General features: G+C 57.8%; 1 protein-coding gene across 2 annotated transcripts; it reads right to left on the reverse strand.

Annotated features, from left to right (window-relative positions):
- Positions 1-624: 624 nt before the first annotated feature.
- Positions 625-22,770, reverse strand: SRL (sarcalumenin). Of its 2 annotated transcripts, XM_088174589.1 has the most exons (8): positions 22,686-22,746; positions 14,103-15,074; positions 12,404-12,502; positions 11,414-11,509; positions 8,195-8,230; positions 3,481-3,597; positions 2,556-2,789; positions 625-1,982 (listed from the first exon to the last, which is right to left on the reverse strand). In XM_088174589.1, exons 1-8 carry the CDS (start codon positions 22,744-22,746, stop codon positions 1,171-1,173), a joined length of 2,427 nt encoding a protein of 808 aa, XP_088030715.1. In that variant the 3' UTR covers positions 625-1,170. The 2 variants fall into 2 exon arrangements, with proteins under 2 accessions (XP_088030715.1, XP_014747629.1); XM_014892143.2 differs by lacking the exons at positions 8,195-8,230; positions 14,103-15,074 and having other exon boundaries at positions 22,686-22,770.
- Positions 22,771-23,136: the final 366 nt, after the last annotated feature.

The raw sequence follows: 23,136 nt of genomic DNA on the forward strand, positions 1-23,136 counted from the left end.
TCGGGTGCTTCCAAAGCAATACTCCTTCAGGACTGAGCACCGATGCTCAGAGATAAGCCAACAAATGGCTAAAAAGGGAGGAGTTTGGAAAGCATGCCCCAGAAACCTGCCTGGACTGTCCTGGGGAGGACAGATCAGCAGGTGGGCAAAAGGGATGTGACCTTTTAAACTTCACAGCTAATGGACCCCCTTCCTGCCTCCCTCCACAGAGCACAAAAACACAGAGGGCTGACTAAGAAAAGAGCAACATGGACTTGAGCAAAGGCAAACTGCCACACCCTCACCCTTGGAGCCCTGCTGGTCCACAGACAAGACTTGCTAACGTGGGTTTTGAGGTTAATGACACACGTAGGCATCAGGTGCCTTCTTCTGTGCTGGTCCGGGAAAGGAAACCCTGCTCATATCTCCTTGTGGGACCATCTGATTTGGGGTGCTGGCCCTCCTCCTCCAGCACAGCTCAGCCAGTTCTGGCTTCTCCTTTCCACCCCATTTCTTCCTCTGCCATGGACTTGCAAATCCCATCACAGCTGCCAGTCTGGAACTACAAACGCCCCTGCAAATGCTCCTTCTTAAGTCAAACACCCACATGAAGGCTGCAGAATATCAACTGAGCTGTCAAGTGAAAAAAATAACTCACCAGGTGACCTAGAGGTCTTGGAAATAAAAACAAGACCAATATTTGCTGAGATTTGTAGCAGGTTTGTGCCTGAAAACAACAGCTGGGACATGGCCTCTCTTTCCTTGACCAATGCTCCTGGTGATGCGTGGGTTAGTGTGTCACTGCTCTCCCCTGTGCTCTCATGCCGTGCCCTTGTTCTCAGTCCCTCATGGCTTTGGGGATGCAGAGGTTGAAATTCCTCTTCGTGCAGTCTTGGCACCAGTGGAAAAGCAGCTGCAGTCCTGCCCATGCATTGCTCATACTTACAGCTTAAACATTGCCTTCTACTTGAAAGAACAAAGATAAAATGTCAGGAATTCACAGTTTTTATTCTCTTCCTTATGCCCACCCATCTTCCCCTGCCATCGATGTCAGTGACTCAAAGTCCTCATCGTATGGTAGCCTTTGCCAGCGCGGCACTCAAAGGGTTAACAAACCATGGCTTCTTGGACAGATAAGACATAAGCTCATTCACCAGTAGGAACACGTGGACAGTTGGGTTGTGGATCACCTTAGGGTTTCCTGTAGCGATTCTTTGGGGTTTCGCCACAGCCAGTGACGTCGCAGGAGAGCACGTTGGGCTTCTTGCCCAAGCCAATGCTTCCCAAGAGATCGGGAAGCTCACGGGTGATGGCCTTCTCGATCTTCTCTAGGAAACACCCTCCCATGTAGGAACACTGCTGAGACAGCAGCTTAAAACTGGTGATGGGGTTGATGCCAAAGAAGTCCTTGTAAGCCTCGCGGTTAGGGAGGTCAAATTTGCTGACATTGGTCTTTGCCAGAATGGACTTAAAGATAAAGAACCTGTCAGGATCTTCCACAATGTCCCTGAACACCAGTTCTCCATCGCTAAAGAAGGTCATTTTGTCCTTGTAGGTCTGTAGATAGCGATCGACCAGCAGGGCGTGGATGCGCACCCGGATGGCGTGCTGGCGGATGAAGGCAATCTTGTTTTCCATCCTGTTCTCAATCACCTGGTTGAGATCTTCCAGAAGCGATATCTCTTCTTTGAGGAACAGGTCTCTGTGGGTATCTGGGTGGTAGTCATGAGGCCAGAAGGAGCTAACGTACACCCTGGGCGGCTCTGTGACGTTGATGAGAGGAGCCAGGCTCCAGAACAAGGCACCGTAGACTCTCATCAGCTCCTGGGTAGCCAAGCTGTCGGCTTTGTTCAGGATGATTCGGATCTGAGACTCACGGCCCTTCAGCTGACGAAAGAGCATCTCCAGCTCCAAGCCCACATCCAGCTTCGTGGGGTCAAAGACAACAAAGATGAGATCAGCTCTGTCAATGAACCACTGGCACACGTCATTGAATGGGTAACCTTGAGGAGAGGAGAGAGGGAAATCCAAGGCAGGATGAGTCCCTTCATCAAGGGATTGATAAACCATGAGCCTGCTGTGCCTCAATCCCTGCTTGAGTTGCATGGGTTGTGAGGCACAGCGGACTTTCCCTGTAGCCTAGAACCTCTTTCTCACATGCTAAAAACACTTTGGAGCTTCTTGGCACGAAAAGCCATCCCTGGGTGTCTGGGCCTGTGACTGCCTGTCTCTCTCATCTCCAGACATTCCTCCTCCCTGATGCTGACCAAAGGTTCCTGCTGTTCCTGTGAGCAGATAACAAATCACAGGATCAGAGAATCATTATGGTTGGGAAAGTCCTCTAAGATCATTGAGTCCAACCATTTCCCCAGCACTGCCATGGCCATCAATAAACCCATGTCCCCAAGTGCCACATCCACACATCTTTTAAATCGGGGGATGGTGACTCCACCACTGTCCTGGGCAGCCTGTGTTGTGTCAGGACTCTTCTCCATTGTGATCCAGCCACCTCTGTCATCTCAGATCATCATGGCATCTTTTCTGGGGTCCCTTAGATGAACCCACTGAACCCCTACCTCTTTCTTGCTGCTTGCGGTTTTCGATGATGCCTGGCGTGTCCACGAAGGTGACTCTCTCCAGCAGTTTGTGGGGCACCTCGATGCCTATCAGCTTCTCCAAGAAGTTCTGCCCAAACTTCTCCAGGGGTGAGAAGGAGCGGGCGCTGTCAGCAGCCATCACGATGCCCTCGATGGTCTTCAGCTTGGGGCCGTGCATGATGACAGTGAACTCTGAGGTGGTGGGTTCTGCCCCTGTGCAGCAATGAGAGAAGCAGCAGAGGCATGAAATCCACGCCAGGCTATGGACACAACAGGGCTGGCCTGAGACTGGGAGCATTGGGAGCATTGTGTGCTTCTCAAGAGATGCAGGGACAAGGCAACCAGCATGAAATTCCTTCCCAGACTTCTTGGGAAGATGTCAGTAGGGTTGTTTTCTGTGGGAACTGGTTTCTCTGGAAGTGGCCTGACTGCACAAGGTGTTATGGAGAACCATCTCCTGGGAGCCCTCATTACCACAGCACTGATGTGGCCATGGACATCTGCCCTTAGCTGTGAGATGACAGCCATGGGAGCAGGGAGGAAGGGGAATGGCTTTTCTCTTGGGAGGGTGAATTATCTGTCTGCATGTGTAGAAGGGTGGGGAAAAGAGAAAGGTGAGCTGTCCTTTTGACGTGACTGCTGCTCACGGGGTTGGGAGCTGTGAGCCCTGTGCTGCAGGATGAGGATGTTGTGGGAGAGATGCTCTCCTCCATCTTTGGAAAGGTGGACAGCCTGGGATGGGGAACCTCTTCCTCCACATAGCACCGCAGCCAGGTGGCACGGAGCAGGTCCCAACCTCCCTGCTGTAAGGAGGGATGGAAGACACAAGGCCGGGAATTGCTGACTGCACGGATGTGGAAATGCAGGTGCCAGCACCCCCTTGGTAAAGGAGTGAGTGTGGTACCTGTGTAGAGCTGGTAGGGAGTGTTGTCCAGCCCCAGGAGGTAGTTTATCATGGAAGATTTGCCGACGCTCCACGGTCCCAGGAATAGCACCATAGGCTTGGAAGTGATCTCCCCATCTGCGGAGAGGGGAAATAACAAGAGGAAATGAAGGAACAATAGCCGTCGCCGCCGTGCGATTAACTCCCGGCTGTAACGAGCATCCCATGTGAGCGGTGCGGTGATGCTGCCGGGCAAACAGCCGCCCTTCGGGGGCCAGCAGCCATTCGCCAGCCAAGGCAGCGCCCCGCCGGCTGCGGGAGAGGGACGGCCCCGTGCTCTGCGGCAGAGCCCACCTCGCTGCCTGACCTCCTCCGAGGTTCAGTCCTTCTTAGACTACGGAGGACTGGAAGGTCTATCGAGCCTTGTCTCGGTTTTTTTCTGGTTTAGCCGGGTGAGTCTGGGGCTGGCTGCGGGGTGGGGGTATTGTTTGAAGGCAGCCGCCGCCGCAAAGCACGGGACGTGCCAAGAAAGAGGCCATGCCGCAGCCAGGCCGGTGCCCCGTGCAGAGGAGCTGCCGTGGGTTCGGGAGCTGCGGCGCAGGGTTTGGTAAGCGCGGTGCGAGCCTCGAGCCAGCAGCCTGCTAGCCTTTCAACCATGCCCTCGCAGGGACCTACCCGCGGGCCGGGCCTCCCGACCCTCCAGCCGAGCAGGAGGTCACTGCCTGGGTGTGAGCTGGGTGTGAGGCTCCAGCTGGATGTGGGGAGGGCTAACAGCCCCGCTTTGAGCTTGGGGAAAGGCAAGAGGACAGTGAACTATAGCCCCCATCCTGCATTCTTCAAGTCACACAGTTTTTTCCATGAGGATGGTGACCTGTCCCCATGCCATGCCATCAGTCCAGGAGCACAGACGTCTCTGGACACACGCAGCCAGCGCCCCTAGGAGCAATCCCTGCTCAAACAGAACTCATGCAATCAGCTTGTATCCACACTGCTGGACCCCCCAGGTAGGCAGCTGCTGGAGCCAGAGGAGCCCAGGGCCCTCTGGAGGAGCCCACAGCCCTCAAGCTGTGCCCAGGACACACAGGACTCCAAAACAGGACAAGAATAAACAGGACAAGAATGGAAGTAAAACAGGGTAAGTTCCTGTTGGTGAAAACCAACCCCAGCCTATGCTCAGGGTGGGAGAGGGTCCATCCCATTGTTGCTAGCAGGAGTTCAGCCAGGGGATGGATGACACCAGAGGAGCTGGGAGCTGCTATCTCAGCAGAGCCTTCCCCTATGGCCCAAGGCAAGGAGATGCCCTGGGCAAGCTGTGCTGTCCTCAGCACCTTCTCTTCATCCCCAAGCCTAAGGCAGAACTATTTTCCATGAGGTAGCTGAGAGGCCCTGATGCTCCATGGCTACCAGCCATGCAGGAGCTAGCAGCTGTCCAGCAGACCAGGGATCCATCTCCAAGGTAGGGGAAGCCACAAAGCCCCCATGGTGCTGATCTCCTGCCCCGAGCGTGCTGGAGGGCACTGCATGGCAGCTTCACACTGAACCCATCTGGTCATGGCGGCAGGCACTGCGGAGAACATTCCGGCCTCCTCCTGCTGTATCTGCCCATCACAGGCTCACCGTGTCACCTCTGGGGAAGGGAATGGGCTGGGGCCATCTCTCCATGAGGCACTGCTGCATCCATACAGCTCAGCCCTCCTTCACAAAGCAGGGAAGCATCTCTGAAGCAGGGGATGCATGGTTCGTTCTGTACCCCACTCTCTGCCTGGCAGCTGCCGGAATCCAGCCTTGTCTTCTCACATGGGACCAAAACAAGTGTTGAAACCTTGGACTTTCATTATTAATCATTCCTCTGCCGCTCTGTCGCCGCTGCTCTGCTCTCTTGCCAGCTTTAATTAGGTTACGGATGGTTGTTATTATTACCATTATTCCTGTGATGTTGTGCCAGAGGTTTGGGGTGGGTCCCTGAGTGCTCTTTCATAACACATCCATGGCCAGGTGCGACTGTGTGAATGTGGGCACCTGTGAGCTCCGGCTCTGCTGCACATCCCCCTCTCTGCTCCACGGAGCCAAGGTGGGCAGTGACGTGGGCAGCCCCCCTGCCTGGTCACCCACAGGCCCTCGAGCACCTCTCTACTCCCCATGGGCTGTGTGGGCAGTGCCAGGCACTTGCAATTCTGCAGGAAGTGCAGCAGCTGAAAGGATGGGAGGCTGGGTATGGATTCTCTGCTGCTTGCCCAGAGGCTGGGAGAGAGGGAACATCTCCCACCCGGGAGGGTGCTGGCCCTGGCATCTGTCCCTGCTATGTCCCCGTGCCATGTCTGTCAGCAGCAATTCGGGGCAGCTTGATGGTCCGGACAGCGGAAAAGAGCCGGAGCTCGCCGGCGGCCGGGCGGGGATGGCGGCAGCTCCATCACAGTGGCTCTCTCCAGCCACCCTGTGGCTGCTCGCTCTCAGCTCAAGCTCAGACAAGCCTCAAACTCAGACGAGCCTCAAGTTTATCCCTCCGCAGAGCCTGGGTCTGCTTGGGCTGCACAGCTCTGGGCATAGGAGCAATTTGGATGTCCACATAGTTTTCTTTCCTAGAGCAGTGGCTTTCTGTGAGGCTTTTCCATGTGGCAGTGCCAGACTGCCCTTGGTTGGAAGCACTGCTGCTCTGGGGTGGAGAAGAGACAGCTCTGGGAAGAATGTAGAACTCCTCCCAGTGACTAAAGCAGATCCAAGAGAGCTGGAGAGGGACTTTGGATGAGGGTCTGGAGTGACAAGGCACAGGGGAATGGTCTCACACTAAGAGAGGGCAGGGTTAGATGGGACTTAGGGAGAAATTCATTCCTGTGAGGGTGGGCAGGCCCTGGCACAGGGTGCCCAGAGAAGCTGTGGCTGGCCCTGGATCCCTGGCAGTGTCCAAGGTCAGGCTGGACAGGGCTTGGAGCAACCTGGGACAGTGGAAGGTGTCCCTGCCCATGGCAGGGAGTGGAACTGGGTAGGCTTTAAGGTCCTTTCCAACCCAAATCATTCCATGATTCTGTGATTAATCCTGGGCAGGACCTTGTTCCCCCCTTGTCCTCAAGCCCAGCAGACGTGCCTGGTGTGGCCTCTCCCCCAAGTGCAAGTCTGTCCTGAGGATGCTGAGCAAAGCAGAGGACCTGCTTCCTCTCCTGGTTCCAACTGAGCCACGGGCACCAAGGTCTTCTTTGTCCTCAAGCCATCCAGGAAGGCTGGAACACCTGAGGAGACTCCCAGCATCCCCCAGACTTCTGTCCCACCCCTGTGCCACAAACACCTCCGGCTATGTGCCCATGGCATGGATCCAGCAATTCTTGCAGGGCAACCCTTGCTCCCAAAGTTCCAAATCCACGAGTATCCTCATAAACACGTGTGTCTACAGACAGAGGGAAGAGCCCACGTGGCTGCAGATGTCCTGTGCCTCCCCCGTGTGCCCCCCTGTGCCTGCACCCACCCGGCAGCACGTGTGCGAGCGCCTGAACCCGAGATGAGATAAGACAGCTATCGGAATACGCTATAAATACCCACAGCCCTCTCCACTGCCGGCACGCTGGCACTGAAGGGAGCCAGGGGCTCTCCAGGCACCGGCAGGGCTCTGCTGTGGCCGTGTCCAAAGGAGCCTGGTTTGGCAGGGTCTGGCAGCGTGGCTGTGGGGCAGGACAGGAGGGACAGAAGATGGGATTTCCCTGCAGGAGCATTGTTCCCGTGGCTAAGCACCAGGCCCAGGGGAAGGGCTGGGTGTTGGCTGGCATTTCTTGGACTGTCTCCCATCTCCTGATCCTCTGGGGGGACCTGGCAGCACACCCTGAGCAGGATAGGCAGGGAGAGGAGCCAGCTCGGGCTTCTGAGGGGGCTGAGGCTGCTGGGCAGGGGCCAGCCCGTGTTACTGGGACAGCTGCTGTGGGATCAAGGGTGGACATTCAGGAAAGTTTCTGCACATAGGAGAGTGAAGGGTGGGAAGAGATCCTCTCTATAGGACGAGCTACTCCAGTTGCCGTGGGTGAGAGATCAACCTAAATTAGGTCCAACACATACAATCATGGAATTGTTTAGGTTGGAAAAGCCTTGTAAGATCACCAGTTCAAAATGCTCCCTCAGCTCTGCCAAGGCCACCACTAACTCACGTCCCCATGTGCCACGCCCACAAGGCTTTAAAATCCCCCGGGATTAGGGACTCCACCACTGCCCTGGGCAGCTGTGCCAGGGCCTGACAGCCCTTTCCCTGAAGAAATTTTCCCAATATACAATCCTAAAGTGAAACTTGCGGCCATTTCTTCTTGTCCTGTCCCTCGTTCCCTGGGAGCAGGCCCGGCCCCTACCTGGCTCCACCCTCCCGTCAGGGAGTTGGGAATGAGAAGATCCCCCTTGAACCCCCTTTTCTGCAGACTGAGCCCCCCCCATCTCGCTCAGCCGATCTCACAGAAACGCCTACCAGAAACGCCTTGGAACCCTGGCCAGAGGAATATGCTGCCTCTCAGTCTTAAACCAAGAGGGAAAGGTGTCAGAGCCTGGGCGAGGTGAGGATTGGAGGGAAGGACGGACACAGAATCAGACTGGGAGAGTGCGGGCTCTGGGAGGGCTGGGGACACTGTCCCGTGGGGATGGCGGGTCCCGGCTCTGCTCGGTGCCTGGGCAGTGCAGCTGCGTTGGGCCAGGAGCCCGGGGAAGCCGGAGGGCAGTGCGGAGCGCAGGCAGTGCCGGCAGCATGCAGGGAGCAGGCGGCGATACCAACCTGTGGCCGAGGAGCCCAGGGTGCGTCCGGGGTAAGCTGTTAGCGAGGGACACGGGGAGAGAGAAAAGGAACCGTGAGTCCAAGGAGGGATGCGACAGCCCGGGTGTGCTCCAGGACAGGGTGGGAATGATGGCCACATTCCCAGCGGGAGACCAGGAGTTACAGCCTGGGAGCGAACTGCAGCTCCCAGGACAAGCATTGAACCCCTGCCTGCCCTGCAGGGCGGGGATGTGGCCCGGGGTGCCCTGCATCCCAACCCCTGCTCTGCGGGGTTGTTGCGTTCCCTGGCATCACCCAGCGAGCACAGGGAGCCCAACAAGCCAGGGTTAGACAGCCTCCAACCCAGCAAATGTCCTGACAACCCTGGTGATAGGGTCACCTGGACCCAGCCCCTGTGGCTGGTGATGGCATCTGGGAGGTCATTCCCTACACTTGCTAATTAGCATATATCGGTAATTAGGGTCACCAGCATGCACCACAACGTGGTGTGACCTCACAGCAAGCTTCCCGTGGCTGGACTGGGAGAATCCCTCACCCTCAGCTAGGGATAGTCCCTCCAAGCACAGAGTTGGACCCAGCCAGAGCATGTCTGCATCCACGTGGGATGGCAGAGCAGAGAGGCGGGAGGGTGGCAGGCAGGGAGAAGGAAATGGCATCTGCCAGGCTTAAGCAGAGGGTGTGTGGGAGCTTTATGAGATGCACCCTGAGAATTGATGGTGACAGCCACAGCTCCCACAGGACTTCACAGAAGTTTTCACATGTTGTGGGGAGCAGAGGAACTCTTTGGATTGCACTGCAGTGAACGGAGCTGATGGGAAAGGAGACAAAATGGAAGGCTGCCACGTAATGGAGGGGCCAGGGTGCTTGCCACGGCACCCCTCTATATTGGTTTACACCTCCAAAGGTCACACATATTCCATGACAGGCCTGCCCCAAAGCTCTCCCAGCTGTCCCGCTCCTCCCAGCCAGCTGAGCTGGCAGCTCTGTGCCCTCCAGCCACCACGGAGAGGGGGCACAGGGGGGAGCTGGGAGCACCTCCCAGCCTGCAGGGACACCACGGATGGAATGAACTCGCTTGGGACCGGGGCACTGTACAGGGCAAGTGTTGAGAAGGCTCCCCAAGCTCCACTGTGTCCTCACCTGCCCTCCAATGTCAAGAGGGTTCTCTGGGCCAACCCTGTAATTAATGTGCAGGTTTCTCTGATTACATTGCTAATGAGGGACAGGGAAAAGCTGAATCTGTGGGTATGAAAGGCAAACTGCTGAGCTGTAAGTTTCCAGATAGGGTTGTGTGTCCCAGGGTATAGCTGGGTTGTCAGAGATCATTCAACAAGTTTGGTGCCCGTAGAAATTTTTTGGAGGGGAGCATGATCAGGGTGTCTCACAGACAAGGATTGGAGGCAGTGCAGCATCCTTGTGCCCTTCCCTTGGGGCCAGGAGGGCACTGTGGGTCACCAATTCCAGGGTCACAGCACCGTGAGAGTGCCCTGTAGGACACAGTGGGGTATGCTGGGGACTGTCAGCCTGAGGGTGGCTGTTCCTCACAGTGAGGTGGAACAGACCATGGAGTGTTGAGCTGAGGCCAGGAGGAACACCAGGACCAGCTGTCTGAGGTGAGTCCTGCTGAGGAGCTGAGTTTGAGGGAAACTGGGAAAACACCAGGGTTAATGGTTGTTTCCTCAGGAGCTGAGAGGGAGGGAGCCAGAGGAGCCTGGGGAACACTTAAACACTTGTTTCCTCCCAAAAAGAGAGTAAGGTGGTGGCTGCTTGGGCATGGGATGGATTAAGGGTAGGGTAGGGTAGGGTAGGACATGGCATCATGAGGGCTGGAAACTGAGGTTGGGGTCTGCATCCTCTGGCTGTGAACAGCAAAGTGGAGGTTAGAGCCCACCAGCTGCCCCTGTAACACCAAACTTCCTCATAAACTGTGTCCCAAGCTGAGTTGACAGCAAACATCACCAATACGGACCAGAGCAGCTTGGAAAGGAAGTTAAGGTGTTGCCAGGGACAGGCCAGCAGTCATGAGGTGACAATCAGGACATGCTGTTGTGACCCTCAGTTACCCTCCCACAGGGTAACTTCCCTGTGCTCCCCACTGGCTCTACACTGGACATGGCCTGGCTGGGTAGGGAGCTGTCCAAGCCTGCTTATAGAATGTCTGACCTAGACTTAGGAGTTGCAGCGGGGGGGTGCCTGGAAAGGAGGAGCTCTGCTCTACAGGGATGTGCCCCAGTAGGTTGCCCAGCTGGTGGAGCAAGGCCAGCTGTAAAAGAAGGATGTGTGGGGAGGGTGTATCCCGGTCCTGCCTCACCAGGAGGGAGGGCATGGCTGCAGGAGTGTGGGCCTGGACACTTGGGGAGGCAGGCAGAGCTGTAGGACAAGGAGGACAACTTCAGAACCTTGGCAGGAGGCTGACATGGGCACAAAGTCCTGGACACTGGCAGCAGGGACTCTCCTGGATGCTCAGGAGACATCTGGCCCTAGCTCCTGTGCTTGAATAGATACTCAGAGGAGAATTACTCCAGTGAACAAGGAAGTCAAACTTGAGCCATCTGTGCCTGGAAAATGAAGCTGCTTGTGTTTCTTGGGTTACAAGAACTTCCTGTATCTTGTGAGCATCTTGGGACACGGCTGCATTTTCCTCTTCTGGAGGGACACATGTGTGACCTAGCTCAGCCCATACCATGTCAGGGGCCATGGGGACCTGCTCACCCCATCCAATGTGACTGAGATTGCCAAGGGCTGGAAACTCCGACTCTCAGGATGAGTGAAGGCTGTGGAGCTTGAGGAATACCCTGCCCACATGGCTGTGTCCTGTACCCAGCAGGAAGGATGCCAGCTTCAGCCACCCCCAGGAAGCTCATCCCCAGCCTTGAGAGGTCCTGAGTTTCCTTGCCAAGCCTGTTTCATTGGGTCGTGATCTCTGCTTGGCAGGGGTACAGGGCATTGATGTTGAGCAGGTGGGAGACCCGAGGCAGGCAGGGCTCAATGCTCAGCCCACACAGATGGCCCTGACAGCAGATGGGCTGAGGCAGAGGCAGGAATTCCTGCTGCTGGGTTCACTAGGGCATGGCCTCTAAGCCCAGAGTGTTCATGGACTCCCTGGGAAGCTGCAAAGGAAGACACACTATCCAAGGCTGTCCATGATCTGCTCTCTGTGCTGTTATCTGCATCCCAAGGACCTGGTGGTGCCAGGGACCCCAGTGCCCGTGGCATTACCTGTGATCTCATGCTGCCTCAGCTCGTTGTATCTGTAGGAGTGTTCCAGGGGCTTGATGGAGGAGTGGTAGATCTTCCTCAGCCGCTGCAATACTCCTGGGGGGCAAAGCAGGTGGGCAGGTGAGAAGCAAAACCCCACCAGGCTGGGTGAGACCCTCCTGGGGCCATTCCCTGCAGGTCCCAGGGGTGACCCAGCCATGGATCAAAGGACTTGGCTTATAGCTGAAATCTTGGCCAAACTGATCCGAGTCACGCATTTTGCCCAGAGAAGCTGTGGCTGCTCCATCCCTGGAAGTGTCCAAGGTCAGGTTGGACAGGGCTTGGAGCAACGTGGTCTATGGAAGGTGTCGTGTTCATGGCAGAGAGGTGGGATGAGATGGTTTTCACTATCTCTCCCAACTCAAGCTGTTCTAGGATTTTGATACTTCTCCCCTGCTAATCTTTCCCACTGGGCACTGTCCTCATCTGTTCCCAGCAGCTTATGGGAGGAGCATGCTTCCTAAGTGCTGTTTAGCACTCAACACCCATGATCCCAAAAAGCCCTCCACCATGGTGCCAGGGCCCCCTGGCATGGCCCCTGAGCTGCTTGCTATAAAAAAAGGAGGAGCTTTTTCCACAGTATCTCGTCTCATTGCCTTTCCAGCCCAAACTGCCAGCAGGGCCAGCAGAAGCAAACCTTAGGCTAGCAAAACCTAATATATAATTTGAGTATAAATCCCAACCCTTTGTTACAAGTTGCTCCAGGTTTCTTTGAGCAGGGATGTGCCTGATTCACCATCTGCATCTTCCAACCTCTATACCCTCCTAATTCTTGTATGCCCTCAGGGGTGTCCTTAAAATACCTAAAATATGCTAACCCAAGAGCAGCCAAAGGGCTGTTACTGAAGATCTGGCATTACTAGACCTGCAAGAAGCAAAGTTAAAATCAAAACACAAGAGAAGGAAAATCCTGTCCATGGTCTTAGTGCAGGGCATGCATGGCGTCCTCACCTGAGACATCATCGGCAGGCTTTTCCTCATTCAGCTTCAGGGTGTTCTCCAAGTGGGACCGGTCACGCTTGGTCGGCTCGCTGGCATCTTCAACCTCTTCTAGAGGAGAAAACAAGGAGACCTGTTACTGCTGGAGGGGGGAACTGTGTGGACAGGAGCTCACACAAGCAACTGCCAGGGAGAGGGCATGGGGAGCACACACATCCCGAGCCTGCGGGCACGCCATGCCCACGGCAGCCGCTGTCACCCTTGGCATGCCATGAGCTTTCCCTTTAGCACAGACTCCTGGAGGCTGCCAGGGCTGTGGCTGCCGGAGGAAGCGTCATGGGCAACTGCTTGGCTCCGAGGAGGGGCTGGCTGCTCGTGGGGAATGCTAAGGATGTGCCTGGAAGGGGCTCCCAGGGTTGGGATGTAGCACGAGCACACACGGCAGCTGCTGCCCAACAGGGTCCTGGTGCTTCCCCTGGCAGCTGCGGCTCCGCGGGGCTCGGCCTCGGGTGCAGCCTTTGTGCTGCCGCCTCTCTGTCTGCCCAGCCCCCAAAAAAACTACACACTCAGCTGGAGATGTGGGTGCCGAGGCTGGAGCTGCCTCTGGCTCTTAGGGGACAGGCCAGCCTGGCCCATCGTGGCTGCCCCGCCTTTGCCAGTGGGGCCGTTCCCTCCCAGTTCTCCCACCTCTGTCTCCATATTCCCCTGGAGCCCTCTGCACAGTGCCCTATCCCTCATGGCTCCGTACCAGGCGTGGGGAGCATGAGGCAGCCACTTCCACTGGGGAAGGCACCCCAGTGTCCCCAAAACTGGGAGACAGAGGTGTCCTTGCCATGGAGGTGCTGGCACACCGGGAGCTTCTGAGAGCTTTTGGATATAGGGAGCTGGGTTGGACTTTAGCAGGGATTTGGGGACAGGTCTGGGGACAGCAGGATCAAGCAGGTACCACTAAGCCCTGAGAGTGTGTTGAGCATCTACTGAGTGTTGGGCTGAGGAAGACCTTTTGACTTGCCAAGTGAAGACACAGAGACCAAACTGGGTTTGCCTTCTGGGAAAAATGGGAGGCTTTTTGAGCTGGGACGTTACAGATGAAAACGACAAAAATACTAATCTGGGTCCGAAGATCACTGCCCAACCTGTGGCCAAAGTCTACAAATATTTCTAGGAAATCGTGATGGGGAATGTCCCTTTCCCCTAGTTAGCCTTTCACTGACTGAGCAGGGCTGGTGCCTCAGCAGCTCATTGGCCTGGATTAGTTCTTCACACCTTCCCTACAAGCCAAGAAGTGGAGGAGAGGAGCCCCACAACCCCAGGAGCCCCACCATCCTCGGAGCATCCTGCCCCTGCACAAGCCAAGGGCCTGGGGGACTCTGTGAGTGGTGGATAAAGAGTCTTTAAGAGATCTGCGAGTGCTGAAAGGGGCCTGGAGGTTAAAAAATTTATCCATGTCCACATCCCTGAGGAGAAATCATGGATTTGGAGTGGAGAGAGGGGAACATCAGTCAGTTTTGGCACCACTGCGCTGAGTGCCCGTGACAGGCATCCTGCTGCCTGCTGCCCCGGCTGAGCGCTGTTAGGGGCGGGCAGGGAAGCACAAGCGTTAGGAGAGGGCCATGCACTAGGCGAGGTTTAATGTGCCAAGCTCAGCTCCACCGGGTTGATGGGAGGTCACTCTCGCTGCTACAGCACACCCACAAGAAAAGACTCCAACCTATCTGGCTGTGCCAGGGCTTGGCTTCAGCTGGGGGGGTGCTGGGGACCTCTGTTCCTGCCTGTGGGGTCTTGTCTGCAGGGGGATCTTCTGCTGCTGGAGGGTCTTCCTCTGCTGTTGGTGGGTCTTCCGTTACTGGTGGGTCTTCTTTTGCTGGTGGATCTTTCACCATTGGTGGGTTTTCCACTGCTGCTGGCGGGTCTTCTGCTGCTGGTGGGTTTTCCACTGCTGCTGGTGGGTCTTCTGCTGCATCCCCACAGGGTGGGTGATGGCAGCTGGCAGGGCCATCCCTGGCTTCTCCTGTGCCAGCAGCTGCTGGTTTGCTGTGGTTCTTTTTGTTGGAAGTGCCAGGTGCTTCTTTGTCATTCTCTTCAGCTTCGTTCTCTGGCCTGTCACCATCTTCGTCAGACTCTTTCTCCTCCTTAGACTCTTCAGACTCTTCCTTGCCTCCATCTTCCTCAGACTCTCCGTGTTCATCTTCCTCAGACTCTCCTTGCTCGTCATCTTCCTCTGAGCCCTGCTCGTCCCTTTCCTCCTCTCCCTCAGGAGCAGACGCTGCTCCTGGCTCCTCTGTTTGCTCTTCTCCTTGCTGCCCTTCCTCCTCAGAGCCTCCTTTCTCTGTGCTGGGCTCTTCATCCTCCGGGGCATCTTGTGTGCCAGGCCCGTGGTTCCCTCCGTGATGAACTGCCATGAAATCCTCCCCTGAGCTCTGTTCTTCCTGGCCCTGGTCCTTGCTGTTCTGCTGTGTCTGCCCATCCCCTCGCCCCAGGCCCCCGCTCGGGCCACCCGCCGGCTCCTTCTCCCCCTCTCCATGTCCCTCCTCGGTGACACTGGGCAAGGAGGTGTTGGCAGTGCCACTGTCTTGCTCCTCCGCAGGGCTGCCATCGGTCTTCTCCTCCAGCCGTGGCTCAGTGGCTGGTGGGGGGCTCTCGGCAGCACCATCGCCATGGCCCGTGCTGGGGGCGCTCGGCTCTAAACGATGAGAACAGCTCAGTCAGTCCCACCCTGCTGGCCACCGTGCACCCACCAGGGTGGCTGGTGCCAAGAGGTTTAAACTCTTCCCTAAGCCTTCTCCAGCTCAATTTTCTGTACCTGTCGCAAGAAGTTGGGTGCAAAGATGTGTTTGTGGGAGCTGAAGCAGAGCTGGCAGGGGCTCTATGGCTCCACCAGCCCCTGGCTGCCGGGCACTGGGGCTGCTGCCCACCCTAAAGCACTGCAGGAAGGCGGCAAAGCTGCCCTAAAAAACAGGGAAAGGAATAACAATGGCAAATTTTGAGGGGCTGTGGGCACTTGGCAGGTTAAAAGGGTCCTTCCCCAGCCAAGGTGAGTGGTGAAGTGAGGAGGTGGAGGAGGAAGGGACTTCCTGGCATGGGGAGCTGCCCAGCGTGGAGTCCTGCCTTCCACAGGCAGGGCCTAACCCTGGCCACAGGGCTCAGGAGCTATTTTTTGTGAATGTCCCTTCACTAGGAAAGCATGTGCCATGCTGTGCGGCTGCTGGGGACACAATGAGTGTGTTCTGTGGCCCAGGAGAATCCAACCGTATTTTCCATAGGCTCCAACTGCAATTTAACATCAGTCAGCGGGTGCCAAAAATAAAAGATCACGGCTATACTGTCTCTGTTACAAACAGTTGCTGCTAGTCTAAATAATCCCCCCAAACGTCTCATGCCAGGGGAGCGCTTCAGAGGAAAATAATTCCTTTGTACTCCAGCTGGCAAGCAGATGCCAAGCAGGAAAAAAGGCCACCTCCACCCAGGCTGCAGGAGGAGAGGGGACATGGCCAGTCCTCTGCTCTAGCTCCTGTGCAGGAGCCACAGGACTGTGTCCAGCAGGACCTTGGCAAAGCTGGAGCTCAGTGGGCTTGGCCACAGGGCCTGTGGTGACAGAGCAAGGAGGAGCTGGGCTGGGGTCAGCGTGGTGCCAGCCCCAGACCCCTCAGCCCAGTTTGCCGTGTCTGGGGATGCCAGGGGGTGGTTTTATCTCCATGGTGCTGGTGGGGCTGTAAGCTAGGACCAGGTCACACTGGGAGGCTTGTGCCATGCCAGCAGCGGGCACTGGGAAGGACAGGCTGCCCCCCAGCCTGCCCTCGTTCCCAGTGGCTCTTGGTTCCCTGGCACAGCAGAGCTGCAGCCTCTGCCACAGCCCCTCACCCTGCCCAAACCGGATGCACAGGCCAGCCTTGCTCTGCCCTCACTGTGCTCTGCTGGCACGCAGCTCCAGGCACCCAGTTCACCTCCCAGATGGAGGGAGATAGTTGTGGGCAGCTTCCACCCCCCTCCCTTCCACCCTGGCCATTCAGGTCACCTTCCTGCAAGACCCCTGGGACCCTGCAGGAGCCTCTTGAATGGGAATATCTATCTTTGACCTGCAAAGCCCTGAGTGGCTGGGGCCAGCATGGCCCTGACTGGCCCTGGTGGCCTGGGACCCAGCCTGAGTCAATAGAGGGTCTCCTCAGCTGATGGGAACAGGGATGTTCTCAGTTTGGCCCAAAACCAGCTGGTAACGTGGAGAGCTGGTAGAGGAGGAAGGGTCAAAGCAGAGAAGAAGGGCAAGACCAGGCAGAGGAGACCCTGAGAGTCCTCAGGACTTTGTCTGGGGTCTGTGTGCCCCCTGTGACCCACAGGGGCCATCATCCACCATGGCAAGGCACAACAGCAATGCCAGTGCCCACCACAAGCCATCCCTCGAGGAAAAAAGGAAATATTCCCCAGGCATTCAGATGGGGATGTCCCTGCCGGCGTGCTGGTCACGGGCTTTATTTCCTGTGACCTTCAAGGTCTGACATAAAGTCCCTGTCCCCTCTCCACCTCCTTCTCCCTGTTTCCCCTACATGGTCTCCCGATCCATGGTGAATTGTGCTGACCTGCACATGGCCGACCGATGAGTGCAAAATGGGCCGAAGGTTACGGGCTTAACACCCTCCGGAGGCTAAAAATACGGCACGGCAACTGTACGGGGACCGGGAGGAGCAGCCCCGGTGAAGCCCCCGCTGGCCCCGGCCCCTCGCCCCGCTGCCAGCCAAGGGTGACGTCCCCACCTGGGGGCCCCCGTGGGCTCCGGGAAGGGACAGCCACGGTGTAAAGTGACACCGGGGCTCCCCGTGTTCGCACCTTGCATTGTGCCAAGCAGATGGGTGGCATCGGAGAGGAGACCTCGCCCTTTTCCCCTCGGGGACTTGACCTCCCTGCGGGTCCCTGGCTTGCATTGCCCTTGCCACCCCTTTCTCATGCTGGGACTTTTATGAGCTGCCAGGGGACACTTTTTCAGGTGGCGACAGCGGTGATGGAGACCCCACGGCGGGGTTCTGGGTGCCACAGGATGCCGTGGCTGGTTTGCACCCAGAGCAGCCTGTGCGGGAAGGAGGGGCATGGCTGAACATCCCGGTGTCCCCTCCATCCCTGCGCGGGGACGAACAGAACAGCAACGACCTGACGGCAAAGCGGGTCCTCCAGGAGGATGGTGAGAAGGGACAGATGGGCACAGGTGGCCCTGGAGGGACACTCTCCCCCTCCAGCAGAAATCGGAGCTCTGAACGTGGGGCCGGCGATGGCAGGGCCGCGGGGATGGCTTTTCACACGCCCCCTTCCCCTGCCCAGATCCCAATCCCCGTTTCCCTGGGGGTATTATCCAGCGGCTCCTCCAAGTCCTGTGCTCTCCGTGTCCTCCCAGGGGGGTGTTGGCGGGACCTTCTATCCCAAATATCCAACCCTTCCTTTATTGTGGCAAAGCCCTTTAAAACCTCATGGAAACTGCCTGGACACAAAGAAGCTGTCAGGGAGTTGTGGAGATTTTCCAGCTGAACTTGCTGCAGACCCCGCCTTTCCTGTGAGACCCCTTTTCATGGTGATATCCCTTCCCTCCAGCCTCTGTGGGACCCCCATGGTGCTCGTGGCCCTGCCAGCCCAGGGCTCAGAGCAAGGGGGAGCCCAGCTCCAATGTGGGGTCAGCTGGGCCGACACCTTCAGAGGGAGGTGTCCCACAAGGGTTCAAGCAGCTTAGAGGACACAAGCACAAGGATGGTGCTGAGGATGGAGTTGGCTCTCCAGACCCCTGTGCACCCCAAAATCCAGGATGCCCAGACGTCCCAGAAGCTTAATGATCCAAACTCAAGCATAAAGCAAGTATATTCGTGGTTTTCAATGCAGAGAGAGGTCTAGGAAACAGTTTTGTCAAACTCACTTGACCTCATTTGTACAGAAAATCTTAAGTTTAATTAAAAAAAGTTATGAAGTGATTTGATTTCTATAAATGGCTTGATAGAACCATATGATGTTTTTATTAAAATATGGTAAAGAAACCTCACCAAGATCTACCAAAGGGATTAAAACCAGTCTTGGAACTTTCTAAATAGAGATGAAAATAGGGAATCAGTGCTGCAAGGTTTTTCTTCCACTATCTCCCCACCCTTAAGGTCTGTAAGGAACCCTGAATCCTGACTTGTAGAAGACATGAAGATGAGGAAGGTGGGAGATGAAGCACCTGCTTCTTCCTGGCTGAGGAGATGTGGGTCCATTGGTGGGCAGATGGCCAGGACACGTCAGGTATTTTGGCACAGGCAGATGTCACACTGTACATTGAAGAACATCCACTTGCGGTGTCCCTTGCAGCTTGGGGGAATGCTGGGGGACCCAAGGGACATGCTGTGGTATGGCTGGGGCTGGAAGAGCCCCTTCTCCCAGAGCAAGGATGCCCAAGAAGTCCCACTGTTCCTGTCCCCGGGCCTCCAGCCATGGGAACTTCACCAACCCACCCCAGGGAGGTCCCCTGAGAGACATCCTCTGTTGATCCAGGGCAAGACTGCCTGGCTCCCCGTCCTTCTTGGGCCATCCCAAGCATTCCTGGTCACCCAGTCACCTCTTGGATTTGCCAGACTGGATTCTAATGCCTGATGTCCCACAAGATCCTCAAATCCATGGGAATGTCGGGCAGACCCTGCCTGGCCATGCTGAGCAGGGGGGCCCAGCCCTGGGGTCTGACCTGGCAGCACTGGGGACACCAGCACAGGGACAGGGCCACACAGCTCCACAGCCTTTCCCACAGTGTACCCAGAGCTGTGGGACCCCAGGGGTCGAGCCACGTGCCCAGCTGGCACTAGGGCCATGCTGCCACTGCCAACACCCCATCCTGGCTCGGGGTGCCTGTCCAGAGCCTCCCCTGCCCCTCCTGCAGCCCCCACAGGGACAGCAGCTCATGGCTCCCTCCAGCTGTCACTTACAAGGGAAATGTCCCCATGGGCTGGAAATAGCTCAGTGGAGTCCTGCACAGCCCCGGGGCTGCTGCTATTCTGCAGAGCTCAGGGAACTGGCAATTCCAGAAGCAATCTGGTCACCCTGGCCCAGTGGCCAGGCTGGGATTTCACCAGCTCGGCAAGTGGGACACACTGGGAACGTGTCAAGAGTGTTGTCCTTGGGCATGGCACAGCCCTCCCAGCCTGATGCCAGCCCACATACACCTGCTGGTGCCTCTGTGCCACCAGGGCCAGGCACAATCGAGGTGTCCTGGCCTTCCTGCCCAGCTGGATGTCACCTACACACACAAGAATGGCTGATGGAGAGGGTGTCACAGCAGAGCCAACCTGCTGAGCCATCTGCCTGGCTTTGCTCAGCCAACACCTTGGGGTAAGAAAGGGCACCCACAGGGACCAGGGTCTCCTTGGGGTGAGGCACCAGGGGTGTGACAGGGATGTAGGTGGCACAAGCACCTGAGGCACCCTGAGCTCCTTGTCTCACACACTCCCAAGGGCAGTGGTGCCTGTGGCTGTGCTGGTGCTGGAGGGTGGAACAAGTCCAGTGAGGTGTCACTGGGACACAGATGTCCCCACCTCTGGGAAGGCTGGTTACTGAGGGGGCCACTGCCCGGGCTGGTCAAGGTGGGGTGTTCCCATGGCTGCTGTGCCCAGGACCCTGAGCCCACACAAGCTGTCACAGTCCCACTCCCAAGATGTTCTGGCCTGGGAGGTGGAGCCCACCCTAAAGTGACACATTCCAAGGTGACACATTCTGGGTGATGGGGAACACCCCAAGATGCCACGAGAACATGGTGATGGAGCTCATTCTGAGGTGACACCTTCCAGGATGAGGCAGGACAAGGACTACCAAAAGCTGAGGCTGGCACAGACCCCTCCTGCTGTGCCAGCCCTGCAGTGCCTTGCAGGAGGACACCACTGTGCCAAGGCTTTCCCCAAATCCTCTCTCAGCTCAGAGGTGGTGATGGCATGGCCTGGAATTGCCCTCCCACTCAAATCCATGATGGCTGCAAGGCCAAGGGATCCTCGGAGCAAAGCTGCTGAGCACAATGTCTGGGCACTGCCCTACCAGCATCCCTGTGGCCCACTGCTGGTGGCCACAGGAGTCACCCAGTCTGGAAGGGACGACTGGGCTCTGAGGTGTGAATGTGTTCCCCTGGGCCTGAGCAGATGAAGTATTGGGCTCACCACTGAGCCACTGCCTGGCCCCACAGGGTGCTGGTCCCTATTAGACTCCTGGCAACCCCAGGGAGCTTTGCCAGCCCCAGCCACGTGTGCAATGAGCTGCCTTGGAGGGGGCTGTAAGACCACAGGCACGAGGTAATTCCCTCCCAGACTCTGGGAATGGTGGCAGGGTCCTGGCAGCCCCAGGTGCCACTAAACCCGAAGGACCACGCCTTGCCGTGATGTTCCAATGAAGCCTCTGGTTCTACACTGGACTTTGACCCCTTCTCTTCCTGCACCTGCAGCCCCACAGCCCCATGGGATCCCCACAGCCCCACAGGCACCAACAGGGGTTGAATGGAAGACATGTCCCAAAAATTGAAAAAACGCCTTCTCCAAATTACTTCCTGCACCCTAAAGGAGCCGGGTCTGAGAGTTCAGCTTGGTGCCAAAGGAAAAGCAAAACTCATCCTGCAAATTCCATTGTTCTTGGAGAAGCAGAAGCATGGGCAGGAGACATGCCATTGCTTAGAGCTTTTTTGGAAACCTACAGTACTGGGGTGAAATACGTGACCCTCAATAAACAGGTGGGGACCCCTCAGAGCCGGTCCTGGGGCTGCCAGATCCCCATGTGCTTCCTGGCCCCAGAGCCTCCTCTGAGCTGGGGGGTCCCGGTGCTGTGCCATGCCAGTCTCAGCCAAACCAAGACGTGGGCTGCTGGTCATCCACCGTGGAGACAAGTTCCTGATGTCCCACAAGGCCACCAGCCCCGCTTGGAGCGGCACCAGCCACCAGCCATGCCCGCAGAACACCTTCCCAACCCCCCTGCACAGCCTGCACCCGCAGCCCCTGCAGGTCACCCCACCTCTGTCGCGGTGTGTCGCCGGCCCCCAAACCCATTCATTGCGGAGAATGGCCCAAGATGCCCTTAAAAGGCCAAAACTCGGCGGGGCCGGGGGTGCCGGTGCTGGCAGGCGGCAGCTGCGGTGCCCGCGCGGGGCTGCGGCGGCGCGGCCGGGGGGGTGCCGGCCCGCAGTGTCCCCTTACACGGCTGTTTCCATACTTAGCCGCCCCCCTCCCGGCTGCGCGGCCGCCGGAGCCCGGCCAGGCAGAGAACCAGCCCAAATTAACTCAAGGGCAAGCAAGGGTACCAGCGATGCCGCCCCGCCGCGCTGCCCCGGGGACACCCGGCCGGGTAGCGGGGGACGAACCGGGGATGGGACAGCCCGGGGAAGGGGATCCGGGGTCCTCAGAGATCCCCAGAGCCCTGGCACACCCTCCCCCCCCCCAGCCCCCCCAGTCCAAAATCAAGCCACCGTGGCAGGCACAGGTGACACTGCCCCAAGGCATGTCAGCGGCAGCACGGCCCCTGTGCCCAACGTGACTCTGTAAGAGGGACCCCAATCTGCACCTCCCGCCATCCCCTCCTGTCCAAAGCCCCCCAGCACATTTCCCTGCACATTTCCCTGCACATTTTGGGGTGACCCTGCAGCCTTGGAAAAGCTGCTGGGGAGCCCGGACCCCTGTACCCCTGCCACCCTGTCCTGCTCCAGGGCTGGGCTCACTGGGCGCCCCAGAGCCTCTCCTGCACTCTCAGTCCCACAGGCACCCATAATTCTATCTGAAACCCTGCAGGGCCCCCACGGACACCCACAGGTACCTGCAGCCCTACAGAGAGTCCCAAAGGTACAGAGCCCTACCCAGAGTCCCAAAGGTGCTCACAGCTCCACAGTCACCCGTGTCCCCACAGGCACCTCCTCTAGGTACCCACAGCCCCATAGGCACCGACTGCCCCACGGACATCCAGGGCCCCATGGGCACCTGCGGCCCTACAGGGATCCCACGGCGCCTTGGGGTTGCCACAGAACTGTAGGAACCCTCAGCCCCACAGGCACCTACAGCCCCATGAAGTCACCCAGCTCTGTGGGAACCCCCAGCCCCATGAGGACCTGCCAGCCCCGTGGGGTTGCCACGGTCCCAAAGCACCCCCAGCCCCATGGGGACCCCATAAACCTGGGCACCCCCAGCCCCAGAGGCACCCTCAGAGTCCCCACAGCCCCAAGGGCACCCCCAGCCCCGTGGGGACCCCATAGCCCTGCCAGCAGCCACAGCCCCCGGGCACCCCCAGCCCCCCGGGGTGCCCCCAGCCCCGGGGAGCCCCAGCCCGGCTGTACCTGCGGTGCCGAGGAGCAGGAGCGAGGCCACGCAGCAGCAGAGCAGGTTGAGGCCCTTCATGGTGGCTGCCAGGAGCTCCCTGCCGCTCGCTGCCTCTATTTATACGGCGTCGGCGCGGGGCAGGGCAGGCAGGGCAGGCAGCTGCCCGCACAGATGCTGCTGCTGCTGCTGCCGCTCCTCCGCTCCCAGGGGCCCTGGGGATGGGGACAGAGATGGGAATGGCTCGTGTCAGGAATGCGGGGACACCTCCGGGCATGGGGACCCTGGGCTGGCACTGCTCATGTGGGGGCACAGTGCCCATCGCAGTGATCGGAGAAAGGGCTGTCTCTCTTTATGCGAGTGAATTCCTGCAAGGCTCCTCTGGACACTGTCCCCAGAATCCTGCTGGTGTGGGGTAGCGGGGCTCCTCGGGCTGCCTGCAGCTCCTTTTGGGCTGCAGCGGGGTTTTGT

Source organism: Sturnus vulgaris, chromosome 16, assembly GCF_052056855.1.
Source record: "Sturnus vulgaris isolate bStuVul1 chromosome 16, bStuVul1.hap1, whole genome shotgun sequence".
In the NCBI taxonomy this organism is placed as follows: Eukaryota; Metazoa; Chordata; class Aves; order Passeriformes; family Sturnidae; genus Sturnus; species Sturnus vulgaris.

Bases quoted from the DNA above. Each gene is read 5' to 3' on its own strand.
- SRL (XM_088174589.1), bottom strand. From the start codon at position 22,746: ATGAAGGGCCTCAACCTGCTCTGCTGCTGCGTGGCCTCGCTCCTGCTC. The intron at 12,503-14,102 runs GTTGGAGTCTTT...TTTCTCCTCTAG, and splicing joins GCCCTGGCACAGCCAGATAG to AAGAGGTTGAAGATGCCAGC. The intron at 2,790-3,480 runs GTACCACACTCA...ATTGCTGCACAG, and splicing joins TCCCTACCAGCTCTACACAG to GGGCAGAACCCACCACCTCA.